The 23542-nt window shown below is 36.8% G+C and overlaps 1 protein-coding gene across 2 annotated transcripts in view; it reads right to left on the bottom strand.

Moving 5' to 3' along the window:
- Zranb3 (zinc finger RANBP2-type containing 3) overlaps window positions 1-23542 on the bottom strand; it is a 140816-nt gene that overhangs the window by 99135 nt on the left and 18139 nt on the right. For both annotated transcript variants that reach the window (XM_090342891.1, XM_090342892.1), the window contains exon 3: window positions 62-80. In XM_090342891.1, the coding sequence (XP_090199017.1) occupies window positions 62-80 (19 nt within the window). The remainder of the gene's footprint in view (window positions 1-61; window positions 81-23542) is intronic.

Genomic DNA, 23542 nt, shown 5'->3' with positions numbered 1-23542 from the left:
ATATAAAAAACAGAAGATACTAAAAACTAGTAAAATTGTAAAAAGACATGAAAATACTTACTTCATCAGCCACCATACACCTGGAAAGAACAAAAACAAAAATTAATTTCTTACTTATTAATGGCAACTAACTTAAAATTTGTGATGAAGTAACCTACCACAAAATAGTTTACAAATACTAGAATACTAAAGTCAGAAAAAAGTGTTATAAGAATGTATGAGGAAAAAACATGGGAAGAGTGACAATGTTCAAGAAATAATGTACTCACTACCTTATGAATGTAACTGTAACACGCTGACAATAAATTTTTTTAAAAAAGAGAATGTATGAAAGAAAATTGGCCTGTGCTGATTTTATATGTCTCCAATTAGAATGTCTATATGGGAAAGTTAGAGCTTTAGATGTACACATGGAGAGAACTGTAAAACTTTTAGCAAAATGGCAAGTCACTATTCCAATGACTTCCACCCACATGCTAAACCTTAAGATTGGTCCTGCGTAAGGAAGCGAAGAATGTCAGATTAAAATCCAAGAAATAAAATGCCAAACACATTTTGGCACAAATCAAACATCTAATTATATATGCTACCGGATATGTGCAAAACTCAAGCTGACTTTTGATTAATATTATTTTGTTAAATGTTCTTTTCTCCATTCTTACTAATTTACTTGTAGAAGTATATGAAATCTCAGGTCCTAAGTAGAAGAAAAAGCAGAGAAAGAGAAAGACCACTTAGTATGGTTGGGTTGACTACTGGATCCTAGGAGAGTGAGCACATTATCAGGAAAAAGCATCAGTCTCAACAGAGGAGATTTCTAAGCAACATTAAAAAAAAAAATCACAAGAATGTTACCAAAACTAACAAGGAATAAAGTCCCTATTTCCATTTTACTATTTCTTTATCAACATTGATCTTGACATTGTACACTCCTAAAAGATTTTTTTTTTTAAGTACTGGGCTTGAGCTCAGGGTCTGAGCACTGTCCTTGGGCTTTCCTCAAGGCTAGAATTCTACCTTGAGCCACCGGACCACTTCTGGCTTTTTCTATGTATGTGGTACTGAGGAATCAAACGTGGGTCTTTGTGCATACTAGGCAGGCGCTCTACCACTAGGCCAAACTCCCAGCCCCAAGATTTTTTTTTTTTTTACTATAAAATACAAATGAAAAAGCTACAGTAGCTGGGCATTAGTGGCTCACACCTGCAATCCTAACTTCTTAGGAGGTTGCGATCTGAGGATCAAGGTTCAAAGCCAGCCCAGGCAGGGAAGTTGGTGAGACTCTTATCTCCAATTAACCACCAGGCAACCAGAAGTGAAGCTGTGGCTCTGAGTGGCAGATCACTAGTCTGAGCTCAGGGACAGTGCCCTAGCATTGAGTCCAGCCTTATGACGGACAAAAAGAAAAAAGATATAGTAAATATATTGTCAAGGAATAAGTTTTAGGTAAGGTGGATTTCAGTTCTTAAAAAGAAAAGGCATGTCAGTTTCCCTAATAAACCCTGTGCATGCTAAGTAAATGCTGCATCACTGAACTATATCCCTGTCCATTAGGTTTTTAAAATTGCTTCTGTTTGCTGGGTGCCAGTGACTCATGCCTGTAATCCTAGATCCAGCTTGGGCATGAAAATCCATGAGACTCTTATCTCTAATCAACTACCAGAAAACCAGAAGTGGCACTGTGGCTCAAATGGTAGAGCAGCAGCCAGGAGCTGAAGAGCTGAACAGCTCAGGCACAGCACTCAGGCTCAAAGTTCAAATACTATGACCAACTGGGGAGCAGAGAGGAAAGGGGGAAGGTGTTTGCTTCTGTTTCTCAGACAAGATTTTATTATGTAGCTAAAGCTAACCTTGAACTTGTAGTTCTCCTGCTTTCCCCTCTCTAGTACTAGGACTATAGAAAATACTTCTAGACTAATTATTAGATAACATACCTGGATAATAATATTGAAAATAATAAAACACAAATATTTTTTCCTTTTTTATTAAAGAATTTATTAACATTGATTTTTACATCATATTTCAAATGACATGTTTAACAAACAAGTGTTCAAGAAGGGAATCTCTATATACAATCACTGGCTAAAACACAAATATTTTAGGTGAAAGATAAACTCTGTGACACTGGAAAGGTGGCTCAAGTGGTAGAGTGACTTCAGTGACTTTGTAGAAAGCTAAGACACTGAGTTAAACCCCCCAATGCTACAAAAAATTATGTGCGCGTGTGTGTGTGTGTATGTGTGTGTGTGTTTATACATACACATATAAATAGGTCTATGGTCTTAGTTGTAGAACAATTCTAGAGAATGGAAATAAAAAGTAATACCTGGAAAATATAAAATTCACATGAATTTCTAGTTTCACATTAAAATCTAAGTTAAACTTGCAAAAGGATCACTCTTTAACATTATTTGTATATTATTTATTGGGGTCTTACTATATAACTAGCAGTTTTCTAGGTACTACAGATATAGCAATGAATTTAGAAGCCCTTTCTCTCATGGAAGATGGACTGAAAGAAAAAGGGGAAATATAAATAAATATGAATTTAGTGGAAACAAGGCAGAATAGGGATAGAAAGGAAGGTGCTAGGTTAGTGATAAGGAACAGCTTCTCTAATAGGCAATCTGAACGAATCTGATTAGGACAAATTTCATGAGAAAATCTGAAGGAATAATATTTTCAATAAAGTGATGAGCAAGTACACAGACCTTGAGATAGTTGTTAATGTAATTTAAAAGGGCAAGGAAGTTATAGCTCAGTGCACAAGGAGAAGGGAAGGAAATACAGATGGAAAGAGCTGGGCTCGCAATCATGAAGAATTTACAAATAATGCTATGCAGATGAATTTTCTTGGGATCTTTTGAATATGTTACCTTTCAAAAAAATAGTTTGCAGAATCAAAGAAAGTAGTCAAGGAGTCATGAGAAATGAAGCAATGATATATGATGACTGATATAGGTGGAAGTGGGTTAGGAAGTACTTTGTTTAAGGAATATTTTGAAAGTAGTCTTGGTTATTCAATTGATGAGCCATAAATCAATTGGATATGAGTTCAGAAGTATTATAAAAGAGAAATAAATCAGGAGTAACTCAAGATTAAGGCAATTCACTGCAAAAAAGGATTGGTAGCACCATTAACAGAAAAGATTGGAAGAGGAACAGGTCCAGGATGGCAATCAATTCAGTTTCTGTTTCAGATAGCTAAAAGATAACCAAGTCACATTATTGAGTACAGCACTGGTTATATGAGTCAGAGTAGTGTTAAGGATTAGAGAGAGAATTTTAGAGTCATCAATGCATTCATAATGGAATGAGAAGAATTTGGGCTATTTTGAAACATGCCAGCTTCACTGGAACTTAATCTTCCCTGTGCTCAACTCCAAGATCCTTTACTTACTTACTTACTTACTTACTTACTTACTTACTTACTTACTTTATTTATTTATTGCCAGTCCTGGGCTTGAGCTCAGGGCCTAAGCACTGTACTTGGACTTTCTCAAGGCTAGAGCTCTACCATTTGAGTAGCAGCACCACTTCCAGCTTTTTCTATGTATGTAGTACAGAGGAATCAAACCTGGGTCTTCAAGCATGCTAGGCAAGCACTCTATCACTAGGCCAAACTCCCAGCCCTTCAAGTTCCTTAACTTTTTAAACCTGAGTACTTGCTGATAACAACAGGCTAGTAATACTAGTAATACTAAGAGCTCAGATGGGTAGGTACCTTCAGAGTAGGCTGATATGCAGCTAAAATGCATTGTGGCAGCCTATTGAACCAGTGTAGAATAACTGAGGGGGGAAAAAAAAAACAACTACAAAACTGGAATAGTTTGGTCTTCAGGTATTCAAAGACCATACAGGTCACAATCAATCTATAGCCATCTAAATGTGCTAGATTTTTCTAAAATGAGCCCTGTAGCGATTTCCTAGTTTAGACACTGAATGAGTTTAAGTAGATAAGACAGCATTAGGCTTCTTTTATATATCTCCAGCAAGACTGATTTATCCTTAAATTAAATGTCCTTTTACAGAGTATAGGGTTGACAGTGACAAATATCACAAAGATGTTGCACACAATGAGATACTGTTGCACAGAATGAGAGATATCACTATACTAGCTTACTAGCAGGAAATTTGTAAGCATAACACAAAAGTGGTCAAACAGTTTGTAGACAGGGAAAATAGAGGCAATAAACAAAATTAGGGAGGAATCTTAGTACAAAGATTCAAAACAGCTAGGTAAAGACCTGAGCACTGGTGGCTTGTGCCCATAATCCTAGCTAAGGAAGCTAAAATAATTTATCCAGCTTTGCTGAAGACATCAAAAAGCAAAGTTCCATTTCTCTGAATTGTTTTCAAATCCTGAGGCTCCCTCATTAAGCATCCACTCACATATTCCAATTTTGGCTGCATCCATATCTTTGGATGCACAAGTTCAGGGTTCACTATCTTTTTTTCTTTCTTTTTTTTTTTTTTTTTTTGCCAGTCCTTGGCTTGAGCTCTGGGCCTGAGCACTGTCCTTGGACTTTCCCAAGGTTACAGCTCTACCACTTGAGCCTCAGCACCATTTCCGGCTTTTTTTTCTATTTATATGGTACCAAGGAATCGAACCCGGGTCTTCCGTGCATGCTAGGCAAGCACTCTACCACTAGGCCAAACTCCCGGCCCAGGGGTTTGCTATTTTTAATCCAAATTATGATTTTCAACTGAAAATAGAAAACTGAAGAGCATTGTACTTTTCTAAAAATCACTTTACACACGAGTTAAATTTCTATTCAAAGGCTTACAGAATAGAAAATTTGCATGTAACCCAAAGATTTTGATCAATTCCTTTATATAGAAACATACGTTTTCAAAAAAAAGAAACATATTTCCTAATCTTGTATAAAATACAAAAGGATGTAGTGTTATCAAATAAAAAGACTAATGATTAAAAAAAAACTTTTGCTTTTCTAATGCATTGTCAAGTGGAAAGTAGACTATAGTGAGGTACTTTTCAATTTCAGCTCTTGACTGGATTTAATTCTTTTTAGGATCTCAAATAAAACTGCCAAAACTACCACTCCCTAGAAAAGCTTCAGTAGAACTTCTAGAAGCTACTGATTTTCCTTTTAGCTCTCAGTTCTATCTTTGTCTCTAGTTCCTCTTTCTCTATCCACTCATCAGAACCTCATTCCATAGTAATTTTCACTTTTTAAAAAATTTTCACTTTTTGTATCACGTAAAGTCCTAAAATTATCATATAATTTCATATTTTAAGTACCATTTATATACAAGTGCTAATAAGGCTGCTAGCATATGTTCTATATACCTCAAAGCCTATATTGGAGCATCTTTTTGCATGTGTGTGCTGATTCTGAAGCTTAAACTCAGGAGCCTACATGCTGTCTCAGAGCTTTTCTGCTCAAGACTAGTACTCTTCTACTGAGTCACAGCTCTATTTCTGGCTTTTTTGGTAATTAACTGGAGGAAAGAGTCAAGACATGGAATCAACTCAGATGCCTCTCAGTGGATAAATGGGTCAAAAAAATGTGGCATATATACATAATGGAATTCCATACTTTCATCTGAAAGAATGATATTGTACCATTCTTAAGGTAATGGAAAGACTTGGAAAAAAACATATTAAATGAAGTAAGCCAGACATAACAAATATTTTTGTATGTTAATTATTTAATGTGTTTGATATTTTAAAGTTTATTCCTTTTTGTTTTTGACAAAACTGGAGTTTGACTTCATTACCTTTACCACATTACCTTGGCTCTAGCCCAACAATGACATTTCTTACAATCTTTAGTAAACTGTAACTCAAAATGAAAGCAATCATAGCTACCTCTCTTAAGTGTATGCATTTATGTGTATATTTAAGATTCTCATATTTTCACACTTCAGAAAGTACTAACATTTTAATAATGTAATCAATAGTTATGCAGAAAGAAAATCATTTTTACTTATTGAAGAATTTTGCATTTGTTTCTTACAGCATTCTCATATAAATATTTAAGCTATAGTGACATCAATATGTAAATAAAATTCACCCTCTATCTAGTTTTAATACATTTGTCTTATTCAGATAGTGTCGAATTTATCCAAAAATCAAAGAAAAAGAAACTGTGCCAGGAGCATGGCCTAGTGGCACAGTGCTCATCTAGCATGCACAAAGCCCAGGATTCTATTCCTCAGTACCACATACACAGAAAAAAAGTGATGCTGAGGTACAAGTGGTAGAGCACTAGCCTTGAGAAAGCCTGAAGACAGTGCCCAGGCCCTAAGTTTTAGCTCCAGGACTGGCAAATGAAAGAAAGCAAGAAAAGAAAAGGAGAACAAAGCATACCCTGCCCAGAAAGGAATAAATATTTCATTAGTTTAATTTCCTCTTGCTATTAATGATGCATTTTTATTATGTTAAAAAAAAGGTTCCAACAGGGAAAAAAAAACAGGAATGTTTTTCTAATCAACAAAAAAGTTTCCATCTAGTTCTAGGGCTCAATATGTCCATAAATTCTCCTTAAGAATAGGGATTTAACCAACATCGTGAAAATGGCTACACTGCCAAAATTGATATACAAATTCAATGCAATCCCCATCAAAATCCCAAAGACGTTCTTTACGGAAATAGAAGATATAATCCAAAGATTCATATGGAACAAGACCTAGAATAGCCAAAACAATTCTAGGCAAAAAGAGCAATGCTGGTGGTATTACAATACCAGACTTCAAACTCTACTATAGAGCCATAATAACAAAAACTGCTTGGTATTGGCACAAAAACAGAACAGAAGATCAGTGGAACAGAATAGAAGACCCAGAAATAGAACCACATACCTATAGGCAACCTGTACTTGACAAAGGAGCCAAAGATATACAGTGGAACAAATACAGTCTATTCAATTTTGGTGCTGGCAAAACTGGGCAGCCACATGCAGAAAACTAAAAATTGACCCTAGCCTTTCGCCATGCACAAGCATTAACTCAAAGTGGATCAAAGACCTCAACGTCAGACTGGAAACCGTGAAACTGCTACATGATAAAGTAGGAGAGACAATGGAACTCATAGGCACAGGCAAAAGATTCCTCAACAGAATCCCAGGGTCACAACAAATTGGAGAGAGACTCGATAAATGGGACTACCTAAAAATAAAAAGGTTCTGTACAGATAAACACATAGTCGCAAAAGTAGAGAGACAGCCAATCAACTGGGAAAAGATATTCACCAACAATACATCTGACAAATGCTTAATATCCAGTACCTACAGGGAACTCAAGAAACTAATCCCCCCAAAACCCAATAAACCATTCACTAAATGGGTAAGGGAACTAAAGAGAGACTTATCAGAAGAAGAGATTAAAATGGCAGAAAAGCATATGGAAAATGTTCATCATCTATGGTCATAAAGGAAATGCAAATAAAAACAACCCTAAGATACCACCTTACCCCAACAAGAATGGCCAAGATTTTGAACTCAGACAATGACAGTTGCTGGCGGGGTTGTGGAGAAAAAGGAACCCTACTACACTGCTGGTGGGAATGCAGACTAGGTCAGCCACTCTGGAAAGCAGTGTGGAGGTTTCTTAAAGAACTGAAAATAGACCTTCCCTACAATCCTGCCATACCACTTCTGGGCATTTATCCTGAACATCATGACCCAAGATATTATAAGGACACCTGCTCAGCTATGTTCATCTCTGCACTATTCACAATAGCCAGGCAATGGAAACAATCCAGATGCCCTACTGCAGATGAATAGATACAGAAAATGTGGTATATATACACAATGGAATTCTACATAGCCAACAGACAAGATAAAATAATGGCATTCACAGGGAAGTGGATGAACCTAGAGCAAATCATGTTGAGTGAGACAAGTCAAGACCTAAGGATCAAAAGGCGCATGGTATCCTTAATATGTGGCTATTAAATCCAAAGAGTACAAGAGCGAGGACTCAATAACTGCATACCCAAAGCTATGGACATGGTAATGGAAATATAAACATAACTATATAGACATAAAAACCTATGACTCTATAGACATAATGTTTTATTTCATAAATTTATATGTTTCAATGACATACAAACCCTTAGCTAATTTTGATTAAGTTCTAAATACTAAGTCCCAGTGATTGTAAATAGATTCCCTCCTTGAACACTTGTATGTTAAATTTGTCATTTAAAATAGGATGTAAAAATCAATGTTAATAAATTCTTTAAAAAAAAAGAATAGGGATTTATTCACAATGGCAACAAAAATTTCTGGCCTACTGTCTTTGAAAACAATGTATAAAGGAAATCTTGTGGCCGGGAGTCTGGCCTAGTGGTAGAGTGCTTGCCTAGTATGCATGAAGACTCAGTTTGTTTTCTCGGTACCACACACATAGAAAAAAGCTGGAAGTGGTTCTGTGGGTCAAGTGGTAGAGCTCTAGCATTGAGAAAGCCCAAGGACAGTGCTCAGGCCCTAAATTCAAGCCAGGACTGGCAAAAAAAAAAAAAAAAAAAAAAGGAAATTTTAAGGTTGATTTAAGGTTGATTTACTTCACACTAATTTGTCTGCATATATAAAACATTTTACAAAAAAATACAATTCTAACTAATTTTTTTGAGTCTCCCCAAACATTGTCTATGCTCTCAAGGTTTTTTTCTGCCTTCCTCATTCATAAGCACCTCATCACTAACATAACACTTCTGACAGTACTAAGTAACTTGATACAGAAAGGACAAAGAATCAAAATATTCAGAAGGTAGGAAGCCGGCCAAGGTGTGAGGAGAGTAATGAATTTTAAATGTCTCTTCCTGATTTGGGTCAAAATTGGTACATCACAATTTCATATATGCAGCCACAAAAATAAAACTCTACTAAAATGATAATCTTTAGTTTTCCTTTCTATAAGGTACTAAATCTAAATAAATTATGCTTCTTGCACAAATAGATTTTTCAGAACAGAAGCCTGCAATTTGTATATATAAAGTAGGGGATAGAGTTTGAGATAAGGAATCTATTTGTGTTAGGAACTGCTGAGGATGAGAAGTGACTTTAATTAAGAAGCTCATTATATTCTTCATATATACAAATAAAACATTTTTTAAACAAGGTCTTAAGAGAGTAGTGTAGTAGCTTAAAATGTTTATTGGGTCACTTATAACAATGCTATTTCCCCAAGTACATCAAGTCTCAGCCTCTCTCCTCTCCTCTCCTCTCCTCTCCTCTCCTCTCCTCTCCTCTCCTCTCCTCTCCTCTCCTCTCCTCTCCTCTTCTCTCTCTCTCTCTCTCTCTCTCTCTCTCTCTACTTATAACAATGCTATTTCCCCAAGTACATCAAGTCTCAGCCTCTCTCCTCTCCTCTCCTCTCCTCTCCTCTCCTCTCCTCTCCTCTCCTCTCCTCTCCTCTTCTCTCTCTCTCTCTCTCTCTCTCTCTCTCTCTCTCTCTCTCTCTCTCTCTCTCTCTCTCTCTCTCTCTCTCTCTCTCCTTCCCTCCCTCCCTCCCTCCCTTTCTTTGCCACAGGACTTGAACTCTGGGCATGGGAGCTGTCCCTGAGCTCTTTGGCTCAAGGCTATCACCCTACCAGAAGTACAGCCACAGCACCACTTCAGGTTTTCTGGTTGTTAATTGGGGATAAGAGTGTCATGGACTTTCATGCTAGGTTTGGTTTTAAACCATAATCTCAGATCGCAGCCTCCTGAGTAGCTAGGATTACAGGTGTGAGCCACCCAGCCCCCAGCAATCATCAAGTTTTTCTTATTCTCTTTTTTCCCTTCCTTCCATCTCTTTTTCTTTTTCCTTCCTTCCTACCTTCTTCCCCCCCTCTCTCTTCTTCAAGTAGCATCTTGCATTTTTGCCATGAGATCCCACTCATAGGTAGAATCACCAGTGAACACTAGTACACCAGATTATTTGTTGAGACAGGGTCCTATTAATATTTTTCCTAGCTAGCCTGGAACAGCAATTCTACTAATCTCCTAAGTAGTTGGGATTATAGACATAAACCAGCATACCCAACATCAAGTTCTACTTCCAATGGCTAGTCAGCACAACCTTTAGGTATTCTTGATGGGGAAATGGCCAAAGAAATGGACTTAAGAGTTATTAACTTGGAGACTAAGTTCAGTGATAAACATTCTTGTATGTTGATCTTAAAGGAAGAAGTTTCAAATTGTTCATCTATAATATTGTGAGCCTAAAAATTTGTTTTCTATTCTAGATATGCTTGCACTTCTTAGAGTAGAGGTTTGCAAATTAGCAGTCTGATTTACAGAATGATTTTCTTAGACTTCAGAGTGTTCTTACAAACTCATAATAGTTGCCAACATTTGAAAAGCAGAATATATTAAAAAATAAAAATTAAAAAATTGAGAAATCTGGTGACATGAATGGGTCTTCTGGTATAGCAATATTTATCGAAGGCCAAGGATATGATGGATGGACTATTTTGAAATGTAACTCCCTAACTGGAATGTGTTGTTACAGTTTGGCATAAGCAAACTGATTTGAAGAGAAGTTGACAGGTGGTTCTGAAGAATACCTACAGTAGGAGAGATAACTAGATAATGTACTGATTTCATAGCTTAGACATACCAGCTATTTAATTAGTGTGTTCTAAAGATCTTTTTCATTTCATATTTTAATAGCTGATAAGTTATCAAATGGAAATCTGTGTAGATGTGTTAGGATATCAGCCTCACTTCTCTCTCTGTATCTCTCTCTGGCTCTCTCTCTGTCTCTGTCTCTGTGTGTGTGTGTGTGTGTGTGTGTGCATGGTTTGCATAGACAAGATAAACTAAAAAAAAGCCTTACCATGAAGTATACAGTGTATATTGTCTCTAAGAAAAACTAAGTATACAATAGAGAAGAGCATAAAAGGCTTAAAGAGGTTTTGATCTGGAATAAGAACACATGGTAGTTATTCTGTAAGCCATTCCTGCATGCATAAATCTTTTATTCTATTAATAAAGAAAATCAATCCTAAGCAAATTTATCATAGGATACCTAGGCAAAAGTCTTAGACTCAGAAATCTTCAATCTAGTTCTGTCTTGAAAGTCAGGTACACATTTCCCTCTTAACTGACAGTTGCCCAATTCTGTCCTCATTCTACCATTGTTTCCTTTGATAACTTAATAAAATCTATACCCAGAAGTACAACACTGAATTATTAAATATTTATTTTTAACTTCATACACAATTCAGTTTCAATTTCATATTTGAAAATGGATTCAACTGGCCAAAGTTACATCCTGAGAATGATGATGAACTATCACTTGACCTGAATTTTTAGACTTTAAAAGGTTTCATTAAAACATTCTAAATGAAGAAAAATTAAATAAAGAAATTTAAAGGCAGTTCCTATATAATCTTAAATCAAACTATTTATCATACCCCTTTATCATTAATATTTATTAAAACAAAGTAACATAGTTGGTAGATTCACCTTAACATATTTTGCAGACCATGTAGCTAACAGTCTACATTTAAATCAGACAAAAAATTTAGATTAAATATCTTTATTTATTTTTGCCAGTCTTGGGCTTTAGCTCAGGGACTGAGCACTGTCCTTGGACTTTCTCAAGGTTAGAGCTCTACCACTTGAGCCTCAGCACCATTTCCAGCTTTTGTCTATGTATGTGGTACCAAGGAATAGAACCCGGGTCTTCGTGCATGCCAGGCAAGCACTTTAACCACTAGGCCAAACTCCCCGCCCCTCACTCCTATAATTCTAACTACTTAGGAGGCTGAGATCTGAGGATAGCAGTTCAAAGCCAGCCGAGACACTAAAATAGTGAGACTATTATCTCCAATTAACCACCAGAAAACCAGAAGTGGCATTGTGGCTCAAGGCAGTAGCCTTGAGCTGAAGAGCTCAGGGACCAGCGTTCAAGTCCCACAATGGACAACTCCCCCCCCCCCAAAAAAAAACAATTAAATGCTGAGGATTAGTAAGAGTCACTAGGATAGCGAAAAATCTGAAAATGACTACTTAAGTAAAATGGATGAATGCACATTATAAGAAAAGTGGAAGTAGAGGTGTGGCTCAAGTGGTAGAGCTCCAGCCTTGAAGGATGAAGCCAAGGCCCTAGATTCAAGCCCCAGTATTAGCCCAAAAAGTGAAATGAAATGAACAACATAAGAACGAATGAGGTGAAGGTCTTACATGATCACAATATTTAAGCATGGTGTTATTGAATGAACAATAAATTATGATGTAAATAACCTGCATTTTGAGTTTTGACCATACTACTAAAAGTTGTGCTCTGGAGTTTGATTTCTCCTTATTAGAGTATCAATGAAAATATATAAGGCTCTTTTGGACTTAGAATTCAATGAGTAAGCAATCTGAAAAATCACTGCAAATGCAAGCACATAGAACAATTTTTTTTATTTATTTATTTTTTTTTTTGCGCCAGTCCTGGGCTTGAGCTCAGGGCCTGAGCACTGTCCTTGGACTTTCTCAAGGCTAGAGCTCAACCACTTGAGCCTCAGCACCACTTCCGGCATTTTTCTATGTCTGTGGTGCCGAGGAATCGAACCCGGGTATTCGTGCATGCTAGGCAGGCACTCTACCACTAGGCCAAACTCCCGGCCCGATATAGAACAATTTTATATTCTTTTTTTTTATGTGTGTTAGTATCAGGGCTTGAACTTGTAGTTCTTGCTTGTTTTTTCACTTATGGCTGGCATTCTACCACTTAAGTCACACCTCCAGTCCAGTATTTTTTCCTGATTAATTGAAAATGAGTTTATAGTTTTTTTGTCCTGGTTGACTTTAAATTTATATCCTCAGATCTCCCCTTTTTAAATAGCTATAATTACAAGCATTAGCTATCAGTATTCAGTTCAAGTTTATATTTTTCAAGTATGATGTTATTACTATTTTTTTAAGTTGCATATTTTCATTTTCTTTAATGTGAAAGAGCTGTGGGAACTATGTCTCTCTCTATCCAATTCCTCTTTCTGTGAGTCAGTTTTTAAGTCTTTCTATACCTTCTCTTGGTTCCAGGCTTGAATTTGTACCAATTGGGTTTCACTATCTGCTTAAATTTAAACAACTCAGGAAAGCATTATTTCATTTCTTCTCTGGCACTTTGCAGTCACCACATTTTCCCTTAAGACTCCAAATACTTTCCTTCCTGTCCATATTCTCAGATGTGACTAGATTTAATTTTTTCAGGCCACAGTTGACTAGGGTTATGGGACTATAGGACACTATAGCCAGGCACCAGTGGCTCCCACTGGTAATTCTAGCTACTCAGTAGTCTGAGATCTGAGGATGGTGCTTTGAAGCCAGCCTGGGCAGAAATGTCCCCACGGGATTCTCATCTCCAATAAACTACTCAAAAAAGCTGGAAATGGTGCTGTGCCTGAAGCTGTAGAGCACTAGATAGAGTACAGAGGCTCAGTAGCAATGCCCACGCCCTGAGTTCAAGCCCCAGAACAGCCAAAAAAAAAAAAAAAGGCATAGGCAAAGTAACTCAATAGACTGACACATGACATAACTGTAATTCTCAATTCCAACCTTAGTTCTTCATCTGCACTTTATCATTCTGGCAGACTCTATATGAGCATTCTGTAGCTCAAACTCTCACATTATGCAGAGTTTAGTATTTGCCATCTCTTCTGTCACCTATATCTAATTATTCTCTTGTTGCTCGATAATTCTTTATTTTTGCCAGTCCCAGAGCTTGAATTCAGGGCCTAAAGCACTGTCCTGGGGTTTTCTCAAGGCTAAAACTCTACCGCTTGAACTACAGCACCACTTCCAGCTTTTTCAATGTATGTGCTTACCAAGGAATCAAACCTGGATCTTCATGCATGCCAGGCAAGCATTCTACCTCTAGGTCAAACTCCTGGCCCCGCTAGATTATATTTATTAGCATTTAAACATGCTAAGCATCATCACAGTGAAAATATATAGAAATCTCTTCCATGTCCTTTTGCCTTTCTAGCTTCCAGTGGGAGTCAAGATTTCATGCTTGTTTTGCTCTTCTCTCACTCTTAGTACTCCAGACCTGTCTGATCTTTTTGTATGTTATTGCATTATTCTGTAATCAACAAGAATACTGGTAAGCTGAGGCAAATTAATTCAACTTTGTGCCTTAGTTTCAGATTTGTGAAGAATATCAGCAATATGTTGAATAAATTAATTTTGTTCAGAATTTACATCTAAAAATACTTATTTAAACTTGGTAAATGAGCCAGGCATTCTATCATTTTTCTATGATATCATTTTCTAGTAACACCATTAATGCTTAATAATGATTAGACACATTTAGAAATATAGATAAGTTAAACTACTATCTTATCCAGTCCCTAACTGTTCCAAAATTTTAGTCAACACTTTCTGGAATAATATGTGTTTTCTTCTTTTAAATAATATTTCACACTGTGTTCCTTTTTCCGGAAATGAATTCATAAAAGTTTTCTTCCCAGGGTCACACTGACAAATGTACATTGCACTTATAACCTGACTTCTGAAACTGAAATCCCTTTGTATCCAGGTACAATTACTTAATAAAAATAGGCCAGGCACTGATCTGAGGATCATGGTCCAAAGCCAGCCAGGGCACAAAAGTCCTAGAGACTTTTAATCTACAATTAACCACCAGAAAACCGGAAGTGGCTTTGTGGGTCAAGTGGTAGTCTAGTAGCCTTAAGCTGAAGAGCTCAGTGAGTGCCCAGTGCTTAAGGAGGATGGAAATTCTTCAGTGTGGGGGATGATATAAAAGGAAGCAGTAAATCTGGCTGAAGCAAATCAAGGCAGAAGGAACCAAAATAACAGGCAGGCTGCTGGATTCCCTAGGATAACAGTCAAGCAGTTTCACTTCGAGTTATAGGAGGAGAAAAATAAGCAACTACAGGCAAACTAGTTAAGACAAGTGACCACCAAGATGGAAATAAGTCTGATGAACTACTATCAGAAACCTCATTTTATCTATATTGTAATCAATTAGCATAGCATTCAATACTGTGCAATACAGAGCATGCACACTAAAAGTCTCCTCCCTTTCTCAGAAAGAGCATGAATATTCAAGATCTTTTTTGGAAAGGGTATGAATATTCAGATATTTCACCATAAAACAGAATGTACATCTTTGTTCCGGGCAATTCTGCCTATGGAGTAGTTAGCTGTGCTTCTTTTCATGGCTGTTTTGCTTACATAGTACCTTATCATACTTCTTTTCTATAATAAACCTTCAATTTACCTTTGCTTCACAAATAAAAATGAAAATCACAAAAATAATCCTTCCAAACCTAAGCTAATTTGTGAAATCCAAACAAAGTATTTTGGATGATAGAACAGATATAGTTAAGGTTAGTATTATGATGAGTAAGATTACCTTCATTAAAATTCAACTATTAAATATACAAACCTGAGATGAGAATAGCCCCACATAACACATAATTTTTATTAGTAAACAGTATTAAGTCCTGCAATATAATCTGCTAAAAGAGTATTTGTACTTATATACGATTTAACAAACATTCTAAAATATTCTTCTTTTTTTTTTTTTGGACAGTCCTGGGGCTAGAACTCAGGCACTAGGTTCTGGGTACTGGGCACTGTCCTTGGGCTTTGTCAAGACTAGTAGTCTACCACTTGAGCCAGAGCACCACTTCTGGCCTTTTCTGTGTATGCAGTATCAAGGTATTGAACCCAGGGCTTTGTGCATGCTAGGCACATGCTCCTGGCCCCTCTTAAAAATATATGTGTGTGTGTGTGTGTGTGTGTGTGTGTGTGTGTGTGTGTGTGTGTGTGTGTGTGTGTGTGTGTGTCAGTTGTAGGGCTTGAACTCTGGGCCTGGATGCAGACCCTGAGCTCTTCAGCTCAAGGCTACCACCCTACCTCTTGAGCCACAGCACTACTTCTGCTTTTCTAGTGGTTAATTGGAAATAAGAGCCTCTCAGGGACTTAGTGCCTAGGCTGGCTTTGAACAGCGATCCTCAGATCTCAACCTCCTGAGTAGCTAGGATTAGAGGTGTGAGCCCGTTGCCCCACTCATCTAAAATATTCTTGATGTTGGTGCTTTTATTCTCTTCAAATTAATCTGAAATAGGGCTGGGGTTGTGTTCAAGTAGTAGAGCTCTTAATTACGGAATCCTATTTGAATCCCTACTGTTACAAAATATTAATTTAATTTAAATATAAAAACTTAACGCCATACCACTTCTGGGCATCTATCCTAAACATCATGACCCAAGATATTATAAGGACACCTGCTCAGCTATGTTCATCTCTGCACCATTCACAATAGCCAGGTGATGGAAACAATCCAGATGCCCTACTGCAGATGAATATACAGAAAATGTGATATATATACACAATGGAATTCTACATAGCCAACAGACAAGATAAAATAATGGCATTCACAGGGAAGTGGATGAATCTAGAGCGAATCATGTTGAGTGAGACAAGTCAAGACCTAAGGATCCTTAGGTATCCTTAATATGTGGCTATTAAATCCAAAGAGTACAAGAGCGAGGACTCAATAACTGCACACCCAAAGCTATGGACATGGTAATGGAAATATAAACATAACTATATAGACATAAAAACCTATGACTCTATAGACATAATGTTTTATTTCATAAATTGTTTCTATGACAAACCCTTAGCTAATTTTGATTAAGTTCTAAATACTAAGTCCCAGTGATTGTAAATAGAGATTCCCCCCTTGAACACTTATTTGTTAAATTTGTCATTTAAAATATGATGTAAAAATCAACGTTAATAAATTCTTAAAAAAAAAAAAGAAAACTTAAAACAGGGCTGAGAATGTGGCTTAGTAGTAGTGTTTGCCTAGCATGTACAAAGCCCTGGGTTCAATTCCTCAATACCCCATTACCCAGAAAAAGCCAGAAGTAGAGCTGTGGCTCAAATGGTAGAGTACTAACTAGCCTTGAGCAAAAGAAACTCGGGACAGTGCCCAGGCCCTGCGTTCAAGCCCAGGACTGGCACAAAAAAGACCCCCAAAAACTTAAAACATACAAAATAACTTTAAATACTGAATCAAGCAATACTCCTATGAAAATAAACAAGTGTTTTACTTTTTTAAGAGTGAGATATTCACCAAGTCAATGAAAGAAATTACAGAATTTCTTTAATGAATACAGTCCCATTAAGCAGACTCCTGGAACATCATGTTAAATGACACATATTGGTTTTTCCTAGTGTGGGTGTCCTGGTATTCTTGGGATCTTTCACCCACTGGTATGAGTCAGTTTTATATAACACAGCAATGTATAATTTCCCTCCTACTCACAAGCCAACACTTCAGAGATAACATTTTACCCTGAGTTATTTAAGGAACATGGTAACTTGGAACATTTTCATATTTCACAGAATGTGCAAACATACAAATTATTACCCCTTCACGGACACGTTCTCTGGCTTCCAAGGATACATTACAGTATGCTGCAGTATTGTAATAATAGAAGGAAAGATGTTTTTAAAAATATGGTAATTATTTCATTGTAACCAAATATTACAAATTTATTTGAAAGTCTAGGTATTTTGCCAAATATTAATCATTTGTACATACAGAATATAATATAAATAGGTAATAACTTAGTAATAGCATAATTTACTGGATTATTACTACTGTAGTTATTAAAGACAAGTAATGAATTTCAAGGAAAGTAGACCTGATTTGATTTTTCCAAATGACCCAATTTTGAAAAGTAACTTAAAAGATATACATATAAATTAAGTTACAGAGCCAGGCACCAGCTTTACTCCTGTAATTCTAGCTACTCAAGAGGCTGAAAACTGAGGATCACTATTCAGAACCAGCCCAAGTGATAAATTCCTGAGACTCTCAACTCCAGTTAGCCACCAAAAAGCTGTAAGTGGAGCTGTTGCTCAAGTGAACAAAACAGCTGAGAGACAGTGCTCAGACAACAGAATTGCCACACACAAAAATTGTTACAAATGCAAAGTGATTCTGTACACTTTTCTTGTTTATACTAAAATTATCTTGCTTATATATTAGAAATCAGTCATTCCATGATTCAACTGTGGAAATCATTACTTTCTATTAAAAATCAATACCAGCATCATTAGTGGTTGATTGTAGGATTTAAACTAAGGGCCTGGGCACTGTCCCTGAGGTTTTAATTCAACGCTAGTGCTCTGAACCACAGCACCACTTTTAGCTTTCTTGGGTTATTTGAAGGTAAGAGTCTTGTAGACTTTCCTGCCTGGGCTGGCTTCCAACCATAATCCTCAGATCTCAGCCTCATGAATAGCTAGGATTATAGGCATGAGCCATCAGCACCAGGCTTTAATTACTTATCATAAGGAGAAAATCTTTTCTTGCATTAGAAGGAAAAAGTCCCCCAAAGAAAGGAAAGCACACAGAAATGAATGAATATAATTTAGAACAACAGATAACAAAAATGGGATTCATTCTTTAGAGACTCTACAAACTCATGCTATTTAGAAAAAATGCACCTACTTTACCTACAAGAAACAAATGTTGTAGAAGCTGGATAATGTCTGTAATCCCAAGTACTCAGGAAAATGGGAGTGGAAGACTTTGGCACTTATCTCAAAAATAACCAGAAAAATGCTGGGTGCTGCTATACAGGATGTTGAAATAAAAAGGATCAAAGCTTGAAGCCAGCCAATCAGAGAAGTCCGAGAGACTTCATCTCCAATTAACTAACAAAATGCTAGATGGGAGGATAGTTCAAGTAGTAGAGCACCAGTTATTATCAAGCAACCACAGTGTGAGGTCCTGAGTTCAAGCCACAGAAACAGCACACACAAAAGAAATAACCAGGAAAAAGTGAGGCCTAAAGTGTGGCTCAAGTGGTAGTGAATCAGCCTAGCAAGCTTGAAGCCCTGAGGTCAAACTCTAGTACAGTAATAATAAAATAATTATAAATGTTATTGTATCAATGTTTGTGAAGTAATGCACCTTCTATCTGGTGAATATAATGTAACCGTTCTATTAATTACAATAAAAATATATGAAAAAATAAGCAGATAAATATTTTTAGGTACTTCATTAAAGAGAATCATATATTGTTTGCCCTTCATTTACATATTGTTGAATTATCTAATCACATTATCTTCCATCCAAAAAACTAATACAAATATGTACAGATACACAGCATAAAATATATATATGTTCTGGCCTGGAGTTTAGCCTAGTGGTAGAGTGCTTGCCTAGCATGCACAAGGACCCGGGTTCAATTCCTCAGTACACATACATAGAAAAAAGGCAGAAATGGTGCTGTGGCTCAAGTAGCAGAGTTCTAGCCTTGAGAAAGCCCAAGGACAGCACCCACGCCCTGAGTCCAAGGCCTAGGACTGGAAAAAAAATTATATATATATTAGGTGGGCACTAGTAGCTCATGCCTATAATCCTAGGGACTCAGGAGGCTAAGCTCTGAGGATCACAGTTCAAAGCCAGCTTAGGCAGAAAAGTCTAAGAATTTTATTTTCAATTATCTACAAAAAAGCATTAAGTAGAACTGTGGCTCAAGTGGTAGAGTGCCACCCTTCAGCAAAAAAAGTCAAAGACAGTACCTAAGCTCTGAATTCAAGCTCTAAAGCCATTCCAAAAAGAAAAAGAAATGTGTACATTGTATGTATATATGTATGTGTGTGTATCTATCTATATACATACATATATACATATGTTCTAAGTATCTGGGCTTGAAATTGATGCTGATATACTAGTCTTTTTATGGTAAACCATAAACTATTACTAATGCCTATAAAGTACTCTAAATAGTAGTATACATATAAAATAACTATGGTAATATATATTACATTTATTTTATAATAGATGGTAATACTCTTTAAAAGTGGGGGAAGATCTGAGTGCCAGGGACTAATGCCTATAATTCTAGCTACTCAGGAGGCTAAGATCTGAGGATCGCAGGTCAAAGCTAGCTGAGTCATGAAAGTCCAGGAGACAATTATCCCCAATAAATCACCAAAACAAACAAACAAACAAACAACCAGTAGAGTTGTGGCTCAAGTGGTAAACACTAGCTGTATGCAACAAAGCTCAGAACAGTGTCAGAATATAAGTTCAAGTACCAAGCCTGGCAGTAAAAAGATAAAAGGGGGGGATAGTATGAAACTATGTTACATTATTTAACATTTTTATATTACATCATTCTACACCATTAAGTAAATCAACAGCATTATTCTGGTATTTGTCGTAATAATACCAAGATCCTTATCAAAGATTTCTGACTCTGGTATGACACCATGGAGACTTTTCTGTTGGCCCCCAGGTGGCAGTGTGACCCATAGCAGTAGATGTCACTTCTCAGGTCCAGAGCTCCTGACCAACATAATACAAATATATTCTTTTTTTCATAATAGAATTTCACCTTACTTAACAAATACACCTACAGCAGAGCACTGGTGGCTCAAGCCTGTAATCCTAGCTACTCAGGAGGCTGAGATCTAAGGATCAAGGTTCAAAGCCAGCCTGGGCACAAAACGCCATGAGACTCTTATCGCCAATTAACCAACAGAAAATCATAAGTGGCACTGTGGCTATAGATGTAGAGCACTAGCCTGGAGCTGAAGACCTCAGGGATAGGGCCCAGGGCCAGAGTTCAAGCCCCACAACCACCACAATAAAAAATACGCCTACAAAACTACTAAATGAAGTTACATAATTAAAAGCACTAACCTGGTCCCCAAACCAACCGTTCCCATATTCCAATTTACATACGATAAACTGTAGACAATAATGACTATTTCCTTGATGAGCAAATAAGAACTGTATTTCATTCTGCAGACCTAAGAAGTATTCTACCTTGTACTTTATTTGTTGTCTTCCTCACTTTCTTTTTCTTTTCTTTTCTTTTCTTTTTCTTTTCTTTTTTTCTTTTTTTTTGCCCGTCCTGGGCCTTGACTCAGGGCCTGACCACTGTCATTGGGCTTTCTCAAGGCGCTCTGCCACTTAAGCCAAAGCACCATTTCTGGCTTTTTCTATTCTTATGTGGTACCGAGGAATCGAACCCGGGTCTTTGTGAATGCTAGGCAAGCACTCTACCACTAGGCCAAACTCCTAGCCCAACTTCCTCAATTTCTAAGAATAGAATGGACCATACCCAATGATCTGTGTAGTAACTGCTGGAAACAGCAACACATTGTCCTGTATTTTATGGCCATTCCCAACTCTAGATTCTAGATAGAAAAAAAAGACCTTTTATGTATGGTTAGTCCTTACACATAAATCATTCACTGAAAGTATTTTAAAAGTTACTATGTCTTTATTGCTAGAAAGGGTATTTCTTGTCATCCAATTTTGTCTTTGAAGTATGGTATGGTATGCATGTGTATATTTATAAAGAGGAAGCATAAGTGTATAATATGTATAGAGAATCATTATTCTACACAAATTATCTGTGAGTCCAAGTTGTTGCACTGATTATTTGTACCCTCTTAAGGAAGATTAAGAGGGAAAGGGAGGAGAGGAGAAAGGAAGAGAGAGGAAAAAGGAAAGGGAAAAGGAGGGGCTAGGAGGAGGAAGAAAGGGAAGGTGGGATGGAAAGGGGCAAAAAAGGGCAGGAAAGGGAAGAGAAAAAAGAAAAACAAAAAAGGGAGAGAGCAGGGTGCTAGTGGCTCACGCCTGTAATCCTGGCTAACTAGGAGTCTGAAATCTGAGAATCACAGTTCAAGGCACAGATGAAAGTCAAGGAGACTCTTATCTCCAATTAACCACCAGAAAACTGGAAGTGGAGCACAGGCTCAAAGTGGTGGAGCACTAGCCTTGAGCTGAAGAGCTCAGAGACAGCGCTCACACCCAGAGTTCAAGACCCATAACTTAGAAAAAAAAAAAAAAAAGAAAGAGAAAGAAAGGAAAAAGGAAAGAAAAGAAAAGGAAGGTAGAAGGAAAAGAAAAAACAACAAAGAAAGAAAGGAAGGGAGGGATGAAGGGAATCCTAATAAAATACTGGTGGACATAATTTATACAGAAATAAGCTAAAATGATAACAAAATTCAATATGTGGCTCTTGTTTGGATCTTGAAAAATGTAAGTTTAAAGACAAATTTTTTAAATGTAGAAATATGGGCCAAATATCAGATATACTGAAACATTAAATATTTCTAGTGGTGATAATGGCATTATGATCATGAAAAAATACTTAATGGTTAGATATTTATAAGTAATATACAAATTCTTGAATTTATTTGTAAATACTCCAGGGAAAGAGAAGTATGTAAGTAGGGGAAGAGACAAGAAAAGCCAATGATCGACAAAATGTTCATAGTTATTAAAGGCAAATGAGAAGTACACAGAGGTTCATTTTGCTTCTTTCTGTACTGCCTTGCTCAGAGGCATTATACAATTTCCAAAATAAAATTTTTTAAGGCAATACTCTGTTTTATAAATTTCCAAATATACAACACTGAATAAATGTGTCACAAAACGTAGCTGAAAGACAGAATAAAAAACCTAAGATTAGCTGTGATGGCTCACGCCTGTAATCCTAGCTACTCAGAAGACAGATCTGAGGATCAAGATTCAAAGCCAGCATGGCACAAAAGGAACTGAGACTCTTATCTCCAATTAACCTGTAGAAAATGGGAAATAGGGCTTGGCTCAAGAGTAGGGTAGTAGCCTTGAGCTGAAGAGCTCAGGGACAGCACCCAGGCCAAATTCAAGCTTCCTGACCCACAAGAAACAAAACAACAACAACAAAAAACTCTAGGATTTAGTTGAGATTAAATACTTCTAGGGGCCGGGAGTTTGGCACTAGTGGTTAAAGTGCTTGCCTAGCATGCATGAAGGCCTAGGTTCGATTCCTCGGTACCACATACATAGAAAAAAGCTGGAAGTGATGCTGAGGCACAAGTGGTAGAGCTCTAGCCTTGAGAAAGTCCAAGGACAGTGCGCAGGCCCTGAGCTCAAGCCCAGGACTGGCAAAAAAATAAAAAATAAATAAATAAATACTTCTAATAAGAAATTCACTATATTGTTTTAAGATCTCATATTTGCTTATAAATAATCACTGCTTTTTATGCCTAATATTAATTTCCATTTTATTTGTTATGACATGTATGACATGTAACTATATTTATACAGACACAGCAAGGTGGGTAACATGAATAGGAATCATATTCTATAAAAATCCTCTGGAGGTCCAAGTGGTTACACTGATTTTTCTGCATTTGCTCCCTTCTAAGGAAATTACTTCATCGCTGAAGGATTGGATTCAAACAGGTTTATTAATGGAATAACTAGAGATCATAGGGTAGAAGGTCAGAATGGGAGATGGTCTGATAATAATTGAGTTCTTTTAGAATCACAGTTTTATGCTTGAGCCTATCTTTGCTACTCCATTACTCTGTGCTAGTCTATTCTCTCAGGCTTACGAATACTCCAAGGAGTTTGTGGCAGCACACACTAATTCTTGGCTCTCTTAACAATCTCTTACAAAAATCATTCAAGTTGAACCACTTGAATAAAATTCTATTCTATTTCTTGTCAGAATTGACTGATGAAGTAGAAAATTTAAAAAGTGCTAGTGGTTAAGGGTGTAATTCAGTAGTATAGTGCTTGTCTGGGTATAGGCAAG

Source organism: Megascapheus bottae, chromosome 12 (genome assembly GCF_031878675.1).
Source record: "Megascapheus bottae isolate mThoBot1 chromosome 12, mThoBot2.hap1, whole genome shotgun sequence".
NCBI lineage: Eukaryota > Metazoa > Chordata > Mammalia > Rodentia > Geomyidae > Megascapheus > Megascapheus bottae.
The sequence above is the reverse complement of the archived record's forward strand: the minus strand, read 5'-3'. Positions and strand labels throughout refer to the sequence as shown.